The sequence below is a fragment of the Hemibagrus wyckioides genome, linkage group LG08 (genome assembly GCF_019097595.1).
Source record: "Hemibagrus wyckioides isolate EC202008001 linkage group LG08, SWU_Hwy_1.0, whole genome shotgun sequence".
In the NCBI taxonomy this organism is placed as follows: Eukaryota; Metazoa; Chordata; class Actinopteri; order Siluriformes; family Bagridae; genus Hemibagrus; species Hemibagrus wyckioides.
Genome location: NC_080717.1, coordinates 10,429,257 through 10,447,314, shown reverse-complemented (window position 1 = coordinate 10,447,314; position 18,058 = coordinate 10,429,257). Strand labels below are relative to the sequence as shown.

The window sequence follows — 18,058 nt, the reverse complement described above, 5'->3', positions numbered from 1 at the left end:
AGCATCCAATTATATATATATATATATATATAGCAACATAAAGATAGGGTAAGTTTATTTCTATAAAGATTCATGTGACCACCTTTCTTCCAGAGTGCTCTTTTGAAATATCTCAACCCTTTTCCTTTGCCCTTGTCCCAGTTCCCACCTCCTTACCTTTGGTATGTCTTCCAAACAAGCACATACACAATCTTGATATATTAAGGAAGAAGAATGAATTAGTGGAGAGAGGTAAGTTGGTAAAAATGAACTGGTACTCACCCCATATACTAGTTCACCCACCATCCCGTTCCATGTTTTGGTCTCAGGGTCGCGGGCGCCATACTTGCCGTCCATGACTATGGACAGTCTGTACTTAATCCCAACGTGTTTGGCTATCTCAGAAGCTAAATCGACACAGTAGCCTTCATACTTCTCATTGCCTTCCAGATGCATATGGTTTTTCTTGTACATCACATACGGTGCTTCCTGTTAACCAAACACACGCCGGTTTATTGTCATCTGTGCGCGGCAGTCACCAGAGCCGAATGACAGCTGAACAGTCAAGAGCATGCAAGGGTGTGCAGGGTAATCATATACACACCTGCTCACTCTCCTTCTTTCTCTCTTTTTCTTTCTCTTTCTCTCTCTCACTCCCACACACACACACACACACACACACACACACTTTTATACATTCATTCTCTTTCTAGATCTCCATACTCTTTCTAGATCACTCTTTACCTCAGACACACACACACACACACACATTCTCCTGTACAAAATTCAAACAGCATGACATCAAGAACACGATGGATGAGACAAAGAGGACAAACATGGAGTCATGTGATTTTGACGAGACCCCTTTTTTACTAATGCACCCAGCCCCTACTAACAATATGACCGTGAAGATGGATGGAGAACAATGGCACAAACACACACTGACCCACACACTCCATCAGTGTTGGAGCTTGAACTATAGAGTGGGGGCTGAGTTGCATTATCTAACCAAATGTTCACACTAACAAGCAACAAAGCGACAGGTGACATACATGTGCTACAGATTACACCATTTCATGACAGCATAATAAAAAAGTTCCTGTGCTGTCCCACGTTTTTTTTTTTTTCAGTTCCCCACAACTTTTAGCTATCTGAAATTATTTCCCATTTACTGGTTGAAAGTAAAAAAAAACCCAGAAGAACTCTTATAACTGTGGCTTCATCTCATTCTATCATATATGACTTTCTGATAAATGTGAGACATTACAACAAAAGAATCTAGGAGCTAGGATGGAAGTAACAGGTACAGGCTAGTTCAGTTAGCTCGATTTTCTAATCTGGAAATAAAGCTAGTATAAAATGTTGCATGTAGCATACAAATCAGACAACTAAATTTCATATCAGTTAATGAATCAATTAATTATGTAATATGGGTTTAAGTAGTTAGCTATTTAGAAAAGCACTGGTGACTATTTTACACCAGAAATATACAACAAAACAAACAAACAAAATCTTTGGACAGCGCACACCCACAAATGACAATGGCAGCGTTTTTCTACGAGCTAAAAAACAACATAAAGACAAACTACAAGTGACTTGTTGCTTGCTAGCATGAGCGTAAGGTAAGTGGTGAGAGATTGGGTTGGTGGTCAGGGTCTAGGCAGGTGATTTCCTTTTCATAAAGTAAATGGCAGTGACTGGAGACAGACAAATCTGCTTCAAGCATGTTGCATCATTGTGTGACATCATTGCAGGAAACAACAGTGAAGAACATGAGCATACATACTAGCAGATAATAAATGCATCATTAGGATTAAAAACTCAAATACCTGGCCACACCAATACTAAAAACTGCCCAAGCATGTCTTCTTTTCTCTCTTGTCTTTCCATTAAAGGCACAGCAGCAGCTTGCTTTTTTTTTTTAGCACATCATTACCAAACCATAGGGCTTCACACACAGAGAAAGCTTCCCTATTAGAGTCAGAGACAATTTGGTTGCCAGTGGGGTAGCAATGGTTTGTTTGCTTTGTGCTGAATACATCCTTTCACCTCGTCTTTTCCGGGACACTCCCTATTCTGAGCTAGATGGTATGGATCTGGTGACGGTCAAAAAAACAAAACAAAACAAAACAAAACTAGAGGCTGTTTATTGTTTCACATGTAAGTCATATGAAATTCAAGAGAGTGGTTCTGTGCTTGGTTTAGAAGCATTAATCAAGCTGAACTTGGCAATCAAGAAGTCTTGATAGCAGAAGGTGAAAGAAATTTTCAGTAGCAGTCAGCATAAAATGGAAAAATGGAGTCAGCAAACAAAAAGCTAGCCTGACGATTATCCCTGACCTCTCTCTCTCTCTCTTTACTGTGCCTCAGACAAACCATTGAACCCTTTGAATCACTGCTGTGATTTCCACTGGCTTGTGGATTCTGTGTGTCATGACCATTTACTTGATGAGTGGAGACAGTTCTTACTTACGTATGCACTGTATGTCAAGTTTGATGATGGGAACATAAACAAAATAAAAACAAAAACAAAAAACATTACCATTGTACCAAATGCCGTTATTGTGATGTCACTGCTATGACAGGCCACTGGAATATGGAAACTCAAAATGCTTTGTCACCCACACGGATACAGTTGAAACACTCATCGTGTTATTTTCGTCCATCGACTGTTTCAACGTGTAGTGAGTGGATGGAAAGCAACGCAACAGAAATATACTTCTAGCCGCCCAGGACAGAATGTATCAATCTGTCAGTCTACACCATGACCCTGAGTGGCAGAATATGTGACACATTTAAAACATTGTGGAACGTGTACCATAATAGTAGTGACCACAATTGTTCGGTTTTCCACTGAGGACGAATCGTTGCTGTATGGCTGATCCATTATATTTACAAAGCGCTCAAACTCGTTCCAGTACCCGATCTGCAAAAGGGAAAACATTTTCGTTATTATCAAAACGACAGCCATTTTAAGCACATTAATGCTTTGCTCAGCCCACGTTTTTTTTCTCTCCCCCTCCTTTAAAATAATTACTTCATGTACAGGCAAGAAGCTAAAGAGGCTGCCGGAGATCTATAAAGCTATAAAGGCGTTCTCTCATAAGACTATGTTCATTAAAATGGCATTAGGTGCCTGAGCTGCTATTGCCTCCTGTTAAATGGAAGTGGAAGTAGGAGTGTCTGGCAGACAGCTTTTAAATATGGAGAATGCTTACTATACAAGCAACGGGCAGCTCTCAAAACCGCACAGCTGAGCAGCCAGAAAAAGAAAACAAGGAAATGGGAGGAGTGTGCTGCTTAAATGCTAGTTGGTGGCATGAAGTGTTACTTGTTTATCCTCAGATTAATAGATGAAGTCACTCAAATACAGCATGGGTTTGCTTCCATTAACAAGCATTGCTAAACGAGTGCTTCGAAATGCTGTAGCACAAGACCTAGATGGCCATCAATAGTGTTAAGGAATGCTAGTGTTAGCATTGCGTCAGACTGTGATGAGAACAGAAAGGCCATTGAAGTGGGAGAAATTGAGCCCTAATATAAACTGCAAGGACAAACAGTGTCCCATAAAGCACTAGACTGTTCCTACTGTTCAGATGCTCACAGCATGCTCACATTTACACTTCAGTTGCTATGCTAACTGAAGCAAGGCTTTAGTCAGCTTTAGCTATGAGGAATCATTTCTCACTTTGTGACTGTCAATAGCAAACTGATATTTCATATTTCTGAAGAAATAAACTAAAAATCGAGATGACACAGAGTTGATACGTGAACTGATCCTGTGCTTAAATGATTTTATACTGGGTGATTACCATAGGCATTTTTTTTTGGTGTATCTTCATTATTAATAGTAATATTATAATTATTGCTTGATTTTGAGATCACTATCACACTGTAGAAAAACATCTTTTGAGGTAAAACCTTAGTGACTGGTTTCTGTCACAAACGGTGTGGTATATTATACAATGAAGAGTCGCTTATGGTAGACCTGTGAGTAAGTCAATTACTACACTTTACTTACATTATAAATTAGTGTGATCTGGGCTGTAATAATAATAATAATAATAATGATGATGATGATAATAATAATAATAATAATAATAATAATAAGAGGGAGAGTAGTTTTTCTCTGGCTTGTAATATTTATTCTTCATTGGCTAAAGAATATCTTTTTTTTTCTACAATATGCATGTTTTTGTTATGCCACATCCAAATTCACTTCCAATTTCATTTCATTTCTAACCACAGCGAGTCAGAATCACTTTATAACCTGAGTGGCATCTACAGTCTCCTTCCAAGAGGAAAACGACACATTTAAAGGACAGACATTTGCAAACTCTCTCTAGCTCTGCTTTTATGATATCTAGAAGGATTTCAATTTGTTTGCATACCTTTCTTGGCCCGCCTGCTTTCATCTCATAAACGTCGATAGTGTAGTTTGATCTGCGGCCGAAACTGTCAAACTGGATATTGCCGGTCATCCCTTGCACTTGGACCTGTCAAGGAAAAGTAAGGATGAAACCTGACGAAATAATGGGCAGCATTCCAAGCCTCTAAGGCCAAATGGAAGGTGGCAGTGCATTGCAACTGAGTCATTTACAGCAGCACGCTGAGCAGGCATGCTTGAACAGTTCATTTTGAGGAACTGGATTGGGAGGAGTACAAGAAAGTCAGAGCTGAGCTGATTCAGAGTGAATTTTCCTACCATTTTGAGAGCCCTCTCAATGTCGATGCCTTGACTCCAGGGGACTGCTGGATTAGCCAAGCAATCTCCAGCACTGCCCCGCCTTGAGACATCCACGCGCTGGCGCCGCAGGTACCGGAAGGCCTCTGCAATCACCAGGATGGCATCGTACGACAACGCAGAGGTGTACTGCACAGAGAGACCAGGACATGGTTACTTCACAACCTTCCTCAATGTCCATTCTGTCTATTCTGAGTCTTTGGGACAACCTGGACTACATCCTCCCTTTTGTCTTGTTCAATGGGAACTAGTGCACTGCTCCAATTAATGCTTTCTTTTTTTTCTTAAGCACCTGGTGCAACTCAAGGACTCATTATCAAGCCCTTTGTGAGTTAAATCAGGTGGATTAATTTAGCCGTATTAGCAGTGTGTGCAGAAAACTACATAGCTGCTCAATGAAGCCTCGAGGGCTGGATCTGAGTTCAGTTAACACTTCACAAACCTTCCGTATTAAGCAAGAACAACAATATGTCCTTCCATTAAACAAGCAGCTTATCCTATGCATGTACATGTATCTCGCTTACAGTGTTCTATACAGGATAATTGCAATGCGTCACCACATATAATCATAACTTGGTCTGACATTAAACAGAAAGAAGATTCATGCCATGCTGTTCTATTCATATTTACAAAAGTGCATTGTTTCTGCTTGTGGAAACAGCTCTAAATTGGGTTCTAATTACAGTGAAGTGTAAAATGTTTAGCATTGTGTGGAACAGTATTTCAGTCCTATTGTTGTTGTGAGGTGACACCTGTAATTACGCTGCATCTCACCGAACAAGCCTGGAACGCACTGACATCCACTAATTTGCAGTGAGCAATAGTTTTTGTTTTCTATTACACCCAGAAATCTTATACCCGAAATGCTTGGAAGTAACTTAAGGAAGTATCAGTGTGAGCGGCGTTGTAGAGGAAAGCGGACCCACAGATCAGGTCCACTTTTGTTTACTGCTACTTCGAGCTATTATACATAAATACTAGATTATTACTTTTAAGCATCTCATGCAGAATCCTGCTCTAGAACTTTCTCTGACCTGTTTGGATATTTTGTTTCAGCCCACATCTGTATGACTCACTGAAGTACCACTTTAAATCCATCTCTTTGCTGATTTTTGTTTAATTAGATGTAAATTGAAGCTTCGGTTCTAACCCGGCTTTGTACTGGACATCAATAAATCGACTGCTGTGAGGGGGTGGGAAAGCAGATGAGGAAAAGGATATGAGAAAGAGGAGAAGACGGGAGGAAAGAGTAAGCAGTAGCAATGGCTACTGAAGAAGAGAGAAGCGAAAGGAAGAAGGGAACAGAGACAGAAATAAGAAAACAGAAGGCTGTTCGATAAGGCATAATGATGCTTTTTCTAGTGTACAACATGAAAGGCTTACCTTCAGAGGTGTGTTCCTCGCCTCTGGGAATTCTCTTTCATCTAACCGGTCCCAGCGCTGAAGGAACTGCTGCACGACAGCGTTTTCAGGATTGATTATTTGAAAGCCACTTATGTTTGCGCCGCCGACATATACCTTGTCCAGGCTCACGTTGGAGAAGCCCTGAAAAGAGAAAGAAAGCAATAAAGTATGCGAAAAAACGAGTCAACTGTTGGATAAAATGAAGGCACTTATTAGAAATCAGTACAGATTTGCTGTTAGTGTTTTTTAGAGCTACATGCAGGCATACCCATGCATCTTCATGAATATTTCACTAAATAATTCAAATTCAGCCATACACAGTAGGAAAGGAAATGTTTTACAAGAATGAAAAACAATAAAATTACAAACAAAAATATACCACAAATCCAATTTCAAATAAATAAATTAATTCATTAATAGAATTTACTACACAGGTGTGAAAGGGAAGAAAGTATATGGGAAAAAAATAAATAAAAATGCATATATAACTAACTTTAAGTGATAGAACAGTATGATTATTGTGAGTAAATTGCAGATCTGCAGATGTGTGTAACTGTAGGGCAAAAAGACTGTGTATGTACCATATGGTAAAACTAAGCAATTAAGTAAAAATAACTACTATTAGCACTATTCTATAAATTTAATATCTCTATAATAAATAAATAAATAAAAAAATAAATTTAAATATAGATCTATCTATCTATCTATCTATCTATCTATCTATCTATCTATCTATCTATCTATCTATCTATCTATCTCTCTGTCTATCTATTTTTTCTTCTCCACAGCCTTACCCAGAGCTATAATGCAGTGCTGGTTCTTATTTCATCCAAACATCACATTATCGACAACTGCTTAATCACACAGGGAATTCTTGTCATGGAAAACCAGCTCCCTGTTCAGTAGATCAGTGAATCCCTGGCTCAAGACATGTGTCTTTATTCATAAAATAAGAGCTACAAAAGTCCTACACTGAGTGGTACATACAGTATAGCGAGCACAGAGTCATAAATTTATTCCAGAGTTATAGAGTTACACCTACCCAGAGTAGGCCATGTTACAGTTCTTCCTACATATCTCTGCTTGACTGATATATATTCTCTTACTTTCCCAGGGGGGACAAAGCTTGTGGGTGAGACTCACCAGATTGGCCAAGATGTAATGGTAGCCTCGGCTGTTCTTGCCCAGGGTCACAACCTGAGGGAGGAGAATCAATAATGGTTAGCCATCCATGTAAGAGCCATCAGGCAGATACAAGGAGCTGTGTTAAGCTTTCTCAGTGCCGCTTGCATAGCAGACCGTCTTAAACACAGTGGCGGCCTCCTGCGAGGTGACAAAGGAGCTAAATGCTGATGGATGTCTCTTCTCTCTAGGAGGGCTGCCTGAGGTGTTGTCATGCTGTGAATAAAAAGACTAGTTTTATCTTCAGTGTGTGCTTTTCTGTGTATAGCCAGGAATGGTTATGTCCTATTTAGGTGTAACTTTCAACTCGAAAAACATCACTGAAACCTAATGTCTCTCTGCTGTATCAGTAGAGTATATGCAATTACTTGAGACAAAAATTTCAAAACAATTCTCTGTACTGGGAAAAGAACACGCAACTCATTTACTCAAAACTCGCTTATAATGAAATCAAAAGTGTTTAATAAATGCCACCATATAATGCACATTCAAAATTGCAGCCATTATATTGGAACAACTTTTCGGTGACTAGATAGAAGAATGTCTTCCCAAAGCTGTTTTTCTTTGTACTTTTTAATGCTTTGCTGCATTTAATGAAATATCAAGTTTTCTGCAATATTCAGGCAAATTGATTGTGTTTACACATCTCCTGTTATCACAGTAACCATATATAATGGTTGCCCAATTTCCATAAGAATAAATTCTATGCAGATTTATATTATATGTTAAAAAGCCAATTCAGATTGGTCAGAATGTGTTGATTAATTTTCTATCACAGAGAGAGAGAGAGAGAGAGAGAGAGAGAGAGAGAATTTGCTGGGAAACTGTTGTGGTATAAGAAGAAAAATCAAATTAGGTCATGCTTTTGTAATCATCTTCAGGGTGGTCATTGTCCTTTACTATAATTCATTCCTGCTTAGAGCTTTATTTGTAATCTAGTTTTATGGATGAAAAATATCTCTTTTTGTGTTAATGTTTTTAACAGCATTCATTAAACAGTGAAAATGGAACTGCCATTAACCTTCCATTATAAAATAATGTATTATTATTATTATTATTATTATTATTATTATTATTATTATTATTATTATTTGAACCTTGTTGAATATGAATGGAAAAACTCGGTGCTCATCACATTCTATGATTTTGCTTGAAATGTCAAGCAATTCAAATCAACACATTTGCCTGGCTCCTTTGCTGATGCAGTGGACTGTTCACTGCCTGAAGGGAATGGCACATGAGATAGCAGAGCTTTGCTTCCACTAATCTGATCTTATCTGGTTGCTCAAGTAGGTCAGTCCATTCTGACTGTGACAGCAAGTTCAAGTCATGCCAGGGGAGAGAAAGAGAGGCACAGAAAGTCTGGAGGGGAAATAGTGCAGAGAGGGAAGAAATAAGAACCGGGCGAGACAAGAGAAAGATGACAGCATGTTGAATAAAGGAGTCATTGACAATGGCATATTGCAGAAAAATGGGACTTTTCGATCCCAAATGAATCCTAACGAGCTCAGAAGGCATTACAGATATCTAACAAACATTCCTTACCATTCACGTGCCAAGAATGGTGTAAGATCAAAATGAAATTAGATGAGTGGTTTCTGTGCCGTACATTTTTGTTTCGCCTAATCCAACACACGATGCGTAAGCTCATGAAATAATTATGTAATGCTTCATTAGTTGTATCAGGGCTGTGCAGAAGAAAAGTGCGTTAAAAAGTGCATTGGATCCAGTTACATATCTCCCTGACAAGTGATCCTTTTGCTGATATAATCATAGATAGCTAACGCTTCATCGGCAGTATCTGAGATGAAGATCTCAAGTCTCTGTGCCGCTGAGTGAGAGTGATAATCGTTGTTCAACATGATGGCCTTGACTTTTGGCTTTGGTAAAGGTGGCTGGAGCCAGTGACTGTATCAGTCCTCTCCCACACACAGATCATGCTGTGGGTCCTCATGCACCTGAGCAGGAGCTGGCTGCAGAACACTGCCTCACAACCTGCAAACCAGCAGGAACACTCTACAACTTTAGTTCAGGCACAGCAAGGGCTTAATGACATTGCTCCTTCCAGAGGCCTGATCCTGGCCTCACCTCTCGCAGGTTTCAGCACTTCTGCAGAAAAAAACCTACAAAAAACAGTGCACACATGAGCTAATTAATTTGCCTTTCCAAATACAAGGCTGGAAGCCAAGTCAAGCTGAGTTGTAGCCTCTGCATTCCAATCTGTGCTTTAGTCTATCCACTAACCTTGAGAGGTCTTTTGTCTTTCTGGCCTTCAGCAACACTCCTGTACTGCAGGTGTCTTCAGAATCTCAAAGAGCTTAGAGGCACAAGCCTGTGTAATATTTCATAACCACTGCATAGGACTACTGGAATCCTGCTAATAAATAAGAATGATGGTTTGAGGTGGGATTATTCCTGTAGGAGCTGCCTTGAGAGGCATTTAGGAGACTGGATTAGAGGAGTGGTTACAGTTAAAGTGTAGTAAATGCCACTTTCACTGTGACTGTAATCTTCTTTTTCACTGCCTCCGTGCCACACATTGATCCCACCTCCTGCTCCATCTCTCTTTTGTCCCCCTGAGGCAGGAAGTGTTTTTTTTTTTTCTTGTCCTTGAAAAGAGTTTCACTACCTTGTGTTTGGCAAAGATGGGCTTGCATGACCTTGTGCTCACCCAAAGCTCAAGTCTATTCTCAAGGCCCAAAAAGGGAGAATAATTCAAGAAGTCGTGGAATAAAAGGCATAGCAATACATTTGCTCTGGACATTCAATAAAAGTCTAGGCTCAGAACTGCTTGGTCATGTCAGCTTGTGCCTGACCTTTAACTAAAATGCTGCTCAGCACAAATGCTAGACCTGCATTAGATATTTGAAGTTGTCTGCAAAGGCCATAGATTGGATGAGACAAAATTAGACTCAAAATTAGGTATGGGTGAATGATAATCAGTATGCATGACCAGACTACTGTGGCTTATGTGATTGCCCTTTTATACTGAGAGCCTGGATGTTTGCAGTTTAACACAGGAAATCAACCTCTCAGTGTGAGAGAAAATTCATAACCCAAATAGACATCCATTTAAAGTACACTCTTTAAAGTGTATTGCTGGGCTTGTGGTGTTTCGGCATGAAACAAGCTTTATATTTGATAAGGGATCTTTATAATCTTACAGGCGTGACATTATACTAATGATAGTAATAATATTTAAGTACAAATTTAAAAAAGTAAAATTTTATAATCATCGAGGCTGCATTTTCTGGTTGGTGTTTTTTTTGTCATACTCATGGGCAAAAATGGGTTCATAACTGAGATAAAAACATTCAAAAATGTAATATTCTTGGTTACCGAAAATGTCAGACACACCTTAAACACCGTAAAACCCTACAAACCAAATTGAGGAATCCCAAAATGGGTCTACTCCCACATTTATTATACAAATCTCTGGACTATATATAAGCATTTGTCAATCTGATCACACATGTATGGCATCATCAGTTCTTCCTAATGTAACAGTTGTTGTGAGGCATAACTAATCAAAGTGGCTCTGATTAGCTCTAGAACTCATTTATTTTCTCCAATATAAAGCATGCTTTTATGCCAAGAAACAAATAGGATGAGTGTGGCGATGCTTTCTAATTAACATAGAAGAAGAGCTGTAGTTATCCTATATTGTTATAAACTCAGAAGAAAGAAAAAGAAAAAAAATGAAAAGCATCCAGTGAAAATGCATTTCTGTTGATGAGAGAGGTCCAAGGAGAATGGCCAGAGTGATACACTTAGATCATCACTCTGTACAGTTGTGGTGAGTAGAAAAGCATCTCAGAAAGCACAACATGTCAAACCATGGAGTGGATGAGCTACAACAGCAGAGGACCATGTCAAGTTCCACTACTGTTAACCAAGAACAGAAGTCTGGGGCTGCAGTGGGCACAGGCTCACCGAAGCTGGACAGTTGGACAGACTGGAAAAATGTAGCCTGGTGTGATGAATCTTGATCTCTGCTGAAGCAACAACATGAATCCATGAACCCAACCTGCCTTATGTCAGCATTCCAGGCTGGTGGAGGTGGTGTAATGGTGTTGGGGAATGTTTCTTGGCACACTTTAGAGTTATTAATATCAATCATCACTTAAATGCCACAGTCTATTAGAGTATTGCATGTCAGACTGGTTTCATGAACATGACAGTGTTCTTCAGTGGGCTTCCCAGTCACTGGATCTGAATACAATAAAATACCTTAGGGATGTTGTAGAACAAGAGATTCGTAACAAATCTGCAACTGAAAAATTTGCATGAATTGTGTAATATAATCCCAAGGGAATGTTTACAACATCTTGTGGAATTCATGCTAAGAAGAATAGAAGCTATTTTGAAAGCAGATGAAGGCCCAACCCAGTATTAATATAGTTTTTGTTTATTCAGTGTTCAGTGATAACATCAGTGAATCTATTCACTGATAGTGTGGAGTCTAGTATGAATTCCTTCCATAGTAAAACTTGTAAAAAACGTCGCCCATGAAAGCAGGGTCATAGCCAGGATTTCATTTCAGGGGGTGATGATAATGAATAAAATCACTGCATAATCTGTATAGTTGATAATAGACCCAGAAATGGCAATCTTGTTATATGTTGCCATAAAATGCATTGAAAGGTCCAGTGAAAATGATTGAAATCAGATGATAATGATATAAGAGGGAAAAAAATGACGTTATAAAACCAGATATACCCTTGTTTTTCACCTCCTGCAATAAAACCGCCAGTACTGTACAAGCTGTCACCTCAATGTCCCTATGCTCAGAGTGTGATTGGAGTGTAAAAACATGATTAAAAAAGGGATAGAATAATCCTACGCTGTACAACTAAAGCTGTGCATAAAGGACATTAGGTTCTAAGCATCACCCCTCAGAGACAATAAAGCATTGTAGCATTTGATTCATTTCCACTTGTGATGGCTATATCAAACCTTTTTGGCCCATCCTGCATTCATTTTGTTGTTCAATTCAAGACCCAGTGCTAAAATGCTAAGCAGACTACATATATCACTTACTCTTTGAAACTGAATGGAAGCAGTGGGAGTGTTTTGGATGTCCATAGCTTAACCCTTTCGTACTACTAAGTTCGTTGAGCTGAGGTATTAAATGGTCCCTTGAGCTACAAACTGTAGCAAAGCTTTTAAAGCCTCAGCCTTCTTGGGCTTGCTTCAAATCAAAGGGAACCAGCTCACTGCTATTCCTGGCCTCTCTGGGTTGGCCCAGTTTTACATGCTAGTGTCAATGTGCTGAGGTGGGATCACTTGCTTCTTTGATTTCACTGGCAGGAAAGTCTTTGCTGTCTATGCAAACACAAAAAGTAGCAGGGGAAGACAGCAATCAATTAATGTGAATGTTAGAAGTCAAATCAAAGTAATCTGGAGCTTTGGATGTTCAACACATTCCTTTGTGCACGACTGGGACTCTTTTATTAAGCACTTTTTTCATGGGGTTACATTCATTGAGCTTTGGCTGAAATTAATCTTGACTGACAACTTTAAACACAATGGGAAAAGTAGGAGCTTTGATTTTATGATAATTCAGAAACGTTTCTGAAGTGGGGGTCTGGTGGAGCTTTTTTTTTCCTCTGCCACTGAAAACCAGAAGGTATGAGTTCAAAACCTTTCCTCAAATCTAATCAGTGTTTCTGCTTCAGTCACTGATTCATTTTGAAGTGGTGCAATAATCCTGCAACCAACATAAGACTAAATGAATGCAAAATCATTTATGAAAAAATGCCACAGGAGCAAGGTTATTGACTTTATTAAAACGAATTTGTACTGATATAAAATATTCAGGTGACATTTAAATGAAAAAAAAAAAAACCTTCTTTAAATTATGGATTATGGATTGAGTCATTGTCCTTATTTCCCAATTCTAACTTTAAGATACTGTTTCAGTGTACTAACTTCTTCTGTCCATTCTTATGTGAAATGAAAAAGGGTTTCATGTCTTAATCCTGTTCTGCGACTGAACCAGCTATACAGAAAGGAGAAATGGCTTGCTATTACTGCAGGAAACCACAGCATTAACAGAGTAGACACAAATTGAACACAGCATATATTTTATGAGAGATTCATATATATAACAGAGAAGGTATGACCTGGATATGGCATTTTTAGACTGTAAACCACCATTTGATCCTTTCTCAATGTTTATTGGATAGTACTCAATATATATTATAATGTAAAGGATTTTATTTTTCTTTGAGATATTATTGACCAAAACACTCAAGAGGCAACCGTACCACATCTGCCCCTTAATCGCTACTGTTGAATGAAATTCCAGAGGGAACTCAAAATCAGATCAAAACCACTCCGAGTCGGGTTTCTAGGCAGAATCCGTTTGACAGTCTCTTATCTGCTGTTCCTCTCTGAGTCCTTGTCCATACGACAAATGACCAGCAGCTGTAAGTGTGGAAATGAGGGCCCTCTAATCCACAACTGAGGATGCACACCATGAATTTCACCATTGTGGCAGCAGAAAATCAAGAGCATCCATCTTGCCTATCTAGAGCTCCTTCTTCTCGGAGAAACAAAGCTAAAATGACCCCCTTCCTCTGCGTGTGGCAAATGTTAGGAGGATTTCCTGAAGCAGGTTTCAGTGCTGTTGTCTTGCTTTGGTCTATTGTCTGGTATACTCCATCTATCTGTCTGACACTACAAACTCCACTGCAGACTTTGAACAGCTTGCAAGCCTTGGGCCTGACCCAGATGCCATTCATTCACAGGGATTCATTTTTCAGAGAGTAGCTGAGCAGGCTGTTGCCTGTAAGCAGACTTCATCAAAAAGCGATGAGGGTCCACCATCCCAGCCCATGCAAGTGATAGATTCAAGACACGTGCACCCTCAGGATACTGTAGGTGACGCATAGCCATGCCAGTGCGATCACTCAAAATGTGTATATAAATAAGTATAATTTACCTAACAGTTCTAACCATAATTCTATGTGAATGTGAATATTTATAGACCTGCATTTGGAAGACTATCTGCATCTCAGAATCAGCATCCTATCCCTCATATAGCTATGTTTGACAGCATACTACAGTGTATCCTGTGGACTCTCAATCCAACAGGGCAAACAATTAGTGAGTTTCTGTCCAAGTGATGTACACTAGAACCACTAGAGGTTCTTAAAGTAGGTGTCTGTAAATCATATTCATGGCCCTATAAGACATGACTATAAAATGTATGTATATAATAGGACTACAGCAATTAACAGCCCCAAAAAAGTGTGTAGACATTTAAATAATATGACTTTTGGGGTTAAAGGAGCTCCTCATTTATAACTAGAAACCAAGGGAGCAAATGAGAGGTAATCACAGGAAACTTACCAATGCTGGGTATCTGTGAGCTCATGTATGTGGAAGGGGTAAATGACACTTTCTTCTGAGTGTGCTAGGCTGCTCTGTGACACAGCGTGAACAGCAGTTTGAAAAGATGCCTTTGGCTGACTTCACATGTCTTGAAAGAAGAAGGTGTTAGCCCTCACCTTCCCCAGTTGGTAGCTGTTGTATGATAGGTGAGAGCTGGCTGGTGGGCGTGAAGTAGCAGGTGACCAAATTGGGCAGAAAATAAAGGAAAAGGTGTCCCTGAATGTAACAAGTTTGAGAACCCCTGCTCTAGAGTGTACAGAATATCTGTAATATGTGTTACATTTTGTAGGGAATATGGAGTAGCACATCATTTCGGCAAGCGGGCATTTTTCCAGATTGAGGTCTTAGGGATCTTTCAATTTTACATGCTGGGGCAATATCAAAAGGCGATTGTTGTTTCTTGCAGACAACATAATATAGCCTACTCTGTATCACAACATGTCACACCATCTAAATAGAACAGCCTACAAGCAGCCATATCATCCTCACATTGGCTGTGCTTTCCCCACACAACCTGATTGAGACAGATAGGCCTCGGACCTCGATGTCCTCTCAAGCAAACACGAGCCTCTGGAGACCCCAGGCACCTCCACCTCAGTAGCTTTGCTTAAAAACCATAAAGGAGAGCAGGCATACTTCACTGGCTGGCAATAAAAAGTGATTCTCCTCCTTTCAGTGTGGCTTATCTCTACTCTCGCTCACAGCAGCAGGGCGTCATACGCTGATGGAGCCTGTGGCTGCCCATTTCTGATCCTGACTCTGCAGTTCCATCCTACTGTCATTCACTGAACCAAAGTCCGGAAGCTTCTCTGAGCCTCTGCAGTGTGAGGAGATTAGTCCTATTACATTCAATTTAGTCAAAGTATGCTGAAGTGGGAGGAAAAAAAGAATACTGTCTGCCCTGGAGGCCAATAACTGGTACTTCCTGCTCTAATTTCCCCTAATTCTTCTCTCCTTCCTCCAATCTATCTCTTGACTTAATCTGCTGAAATATTTAGCACAAATGCAGTCTTAGGAAGGGGTTGGGTTTAAAACTGACTTTCATTTATAGGCATGGAAAAACTTTGATTGGAATTTTAAAGCAGAGAAGTTGAATATATTAATACTGAATGATATCACATCTACAGTTAAAGCCAATATAAAAAAAAGATAGCAGCTACTGTCACAAATGAAGCATTTTATTTCAACATTTGTAATGGATGTTTTCCTCAGTTTAAGTTTATGAGATCCATCTATCTTGTAAAGCTAAAAAAGAAGCTGTTTTAGAAAATTCTGGTTCCATTCTGGTTTACAGAGATTTACAAAACAATGATTACGCAAAAGGGTATAAGGCAATGCCTCTATCTGTGTCTGTATCTGTTTAGTGCTCCAATAATCAGTATGCAAAGTGGGTGTGGCCTAGAAAAAACGAAACTTATCACTCTCTGCACCCTGAAATAATGAGAAAAAGAAAATACTACAAATGCTAGCATTGTTAGCACAGCCTGTGAATGCTATACTCTGATCAGTTCCTCAGCTTCATCTACATTGTTTTTTCCCCCTCAAAGTATAAACAAACTAGCATCCTAGATTAAACCACCACGCCCCAGACTTGGCTTTTGTAAATATTCATGGTCTTTGTAAGTCCCACTAGCTGACCACTTTCTTGATTTGACACAATCTGACCAATTACTCAGGATCCCGGTACTGATGCACACCTTTAGTGTAAAGCAGATGCCATGTGAACCTTTCTGGCAAGCTTTAGTAAAACTATTACAAATACTACAACCCCCGTATAGCACCCACCTTTCTGTGTATTCAGAATAATCTACATATTTGGTTACATTACTATCAATGGCAAACAGTAATTTAATACTTAAAGCTGTCAGATATTCATCCATAGGAAGTTCATAGGAGCTTTCTAAAAACAATGTGACTATTATTTAGTAATATAAGAAGCTAATGGATATAAATCAGTGATTTAACATATAGAAAGAAATTCAGAGTTCATTGCTTACTACGCCCAGATATAAAGAGAACCTATGTTGTGGAATCTTCACATCTACATGTCCCCCAAATCTACTCATCTTAATTGTGTGTCTGGTGAGCTGAGCTCCACTCCTCACATTTCTTTGCGGTGCAATTGACATGGTTGAAGTGGTGGCAAAGATAGATGTGAAGAGTACTTAGAGATTAACATGCTGAGATAGGAATGAGATTTGTAGCCACCTTCAGCATTAAATAATGCAGGCTGGAATCAGGGCTTGGTGCTATTAACCTGCCAATTCATCCAGATTATTGGAAAGTGAAAGAGAGATCTTTTACCTGCTCTAAGATGGTGTTGATCCTGTCCACTTCACAGTCAATGAGATAGCGCTTCTCCTGCCTTCTGTCCATTTCCTCCAGGATGCGCCTATACTCCTGTGGGTCTGTCACGCTCCCCACTGATCGAGCTGTCACCTGCCAGTTGTTTGCCACCGCTGCCTCCATTATGGCTTGCAGTATGGAGAATCCTTGAGACGAAAGCAACATTGTGTTAGATCATGTGCCCTTTACAGTGTATCTGTGGAGCCATGTAAAATGCAACACTGACATTTTGTTTATTAAAAACAGAAAGCCTGGATATTAGAAACATCACAACATTGAAGGTTGGCCTTTGACATAAAATACATATCACAAAGAATGGCAAATGTAGATATTTGAAAGGTTGCGACATGAACTGGAGGTAAATGAGAAAGTCAATAGTGTAAAGAATAAAGATTTTACACTAAATTCATTTTCACTCATGTGGCATTTCCTGGCCTTGGGACACAGGGTGAGATGGGCAAAGCATCCCTTTATGTCAGGAAAAAATGGCATTGTAGGAATTTTGAGAACATTTCCATACATAACTCAGATGATAAAGATATTGGTTTAACTGGGCTACCTGCTCCTGGCTAGCCAAATCCAATTCTTTCAACTGATTTAATAGCAATAAATAGTGGGGTGATATACTGGCATGACGAAAAAGTCTAGTTTGGTCTCAGCTTTGTGTTTTCCATTGTGCATGCAAAAATAGATCATTGTGAGTAATTCTAATCAAGTAATGTTAATCAAATAATACATTTTTTCTTAAAGCAATAGACTGCATAATTTCTAAAACATACTGTGTACATGCTATGAACTTGTTTTACATTAACATATTATGGCCACATCTACAGAAGGGGGCAGGGTCAAAAAAAAAAAAAAAATGACCCCAACCCACGCTACATGTTCCCAGACCCTGATCCTCCAACTCTTCCTATTTTACCAGAGCACAGTATAAAATTTGACAATTTATTAAAAACATGAGTCTATTACAAAGTCAGCTGAGAGACATTATTGTAATACTAA

The 18,058-nt window shown here is 39.3% G+C and overlaps 1 protein-coding gene across 4 annotated transcripts in view; it reads right to left on the bottom strand.

Moving 5' to 3' along the window:
- The window catches only part of gria3b (glutamate receptor, ionotropic, AMPA 3b), a 123,995-nt gene that overhangs the window by 30,376 nt on the left and 75,561 nt on the right, over nucleotides 1-18,058 (bottom strand). For all 4 annotated transcript variants that reach the window (XR_009205294.1, XR_009205293.1, XM_058396614.1 and 1 more), the window contains exons 4-10: nucleotides 17,012-17,199; nucleotides 7,271-7,324; nucleotides 6,107-6,268; nucleotides 4,685-4,852; nucleotides 4,371-4,475; nucleotides 2,798-2,905; nucleotides 262-468 (exon numbers count right to left, since the gene is read on the bottom strand). Coding sequence is in view for 2 of the 4 variants with exons in the window: in XM_058396614.1 (XP_058252597.1) it covers nucleotides 262-468; nucleotides 2,798-2,905; nucleotides 4,371-4,475; nucleotides 4,685-4,852; nucleotides 6,107-6,268; nucleotides 7,271-7,324; nucleotides 17,012-17,199 (992 nt within the window). In the remaining 2 variants the exon portion in view is untranslated. The remainder of the gene's footprint in view (nucleotides 1-261; nucleotides 469-2,797; nucleotides 2,906-4,370; nucleotides 4,476-4,684; nucleotides 4,853-6,106; nucleotides 6,269-7,270; nucleotides 7,325-17,011; nucleotides 17,200-18,058) is intronic.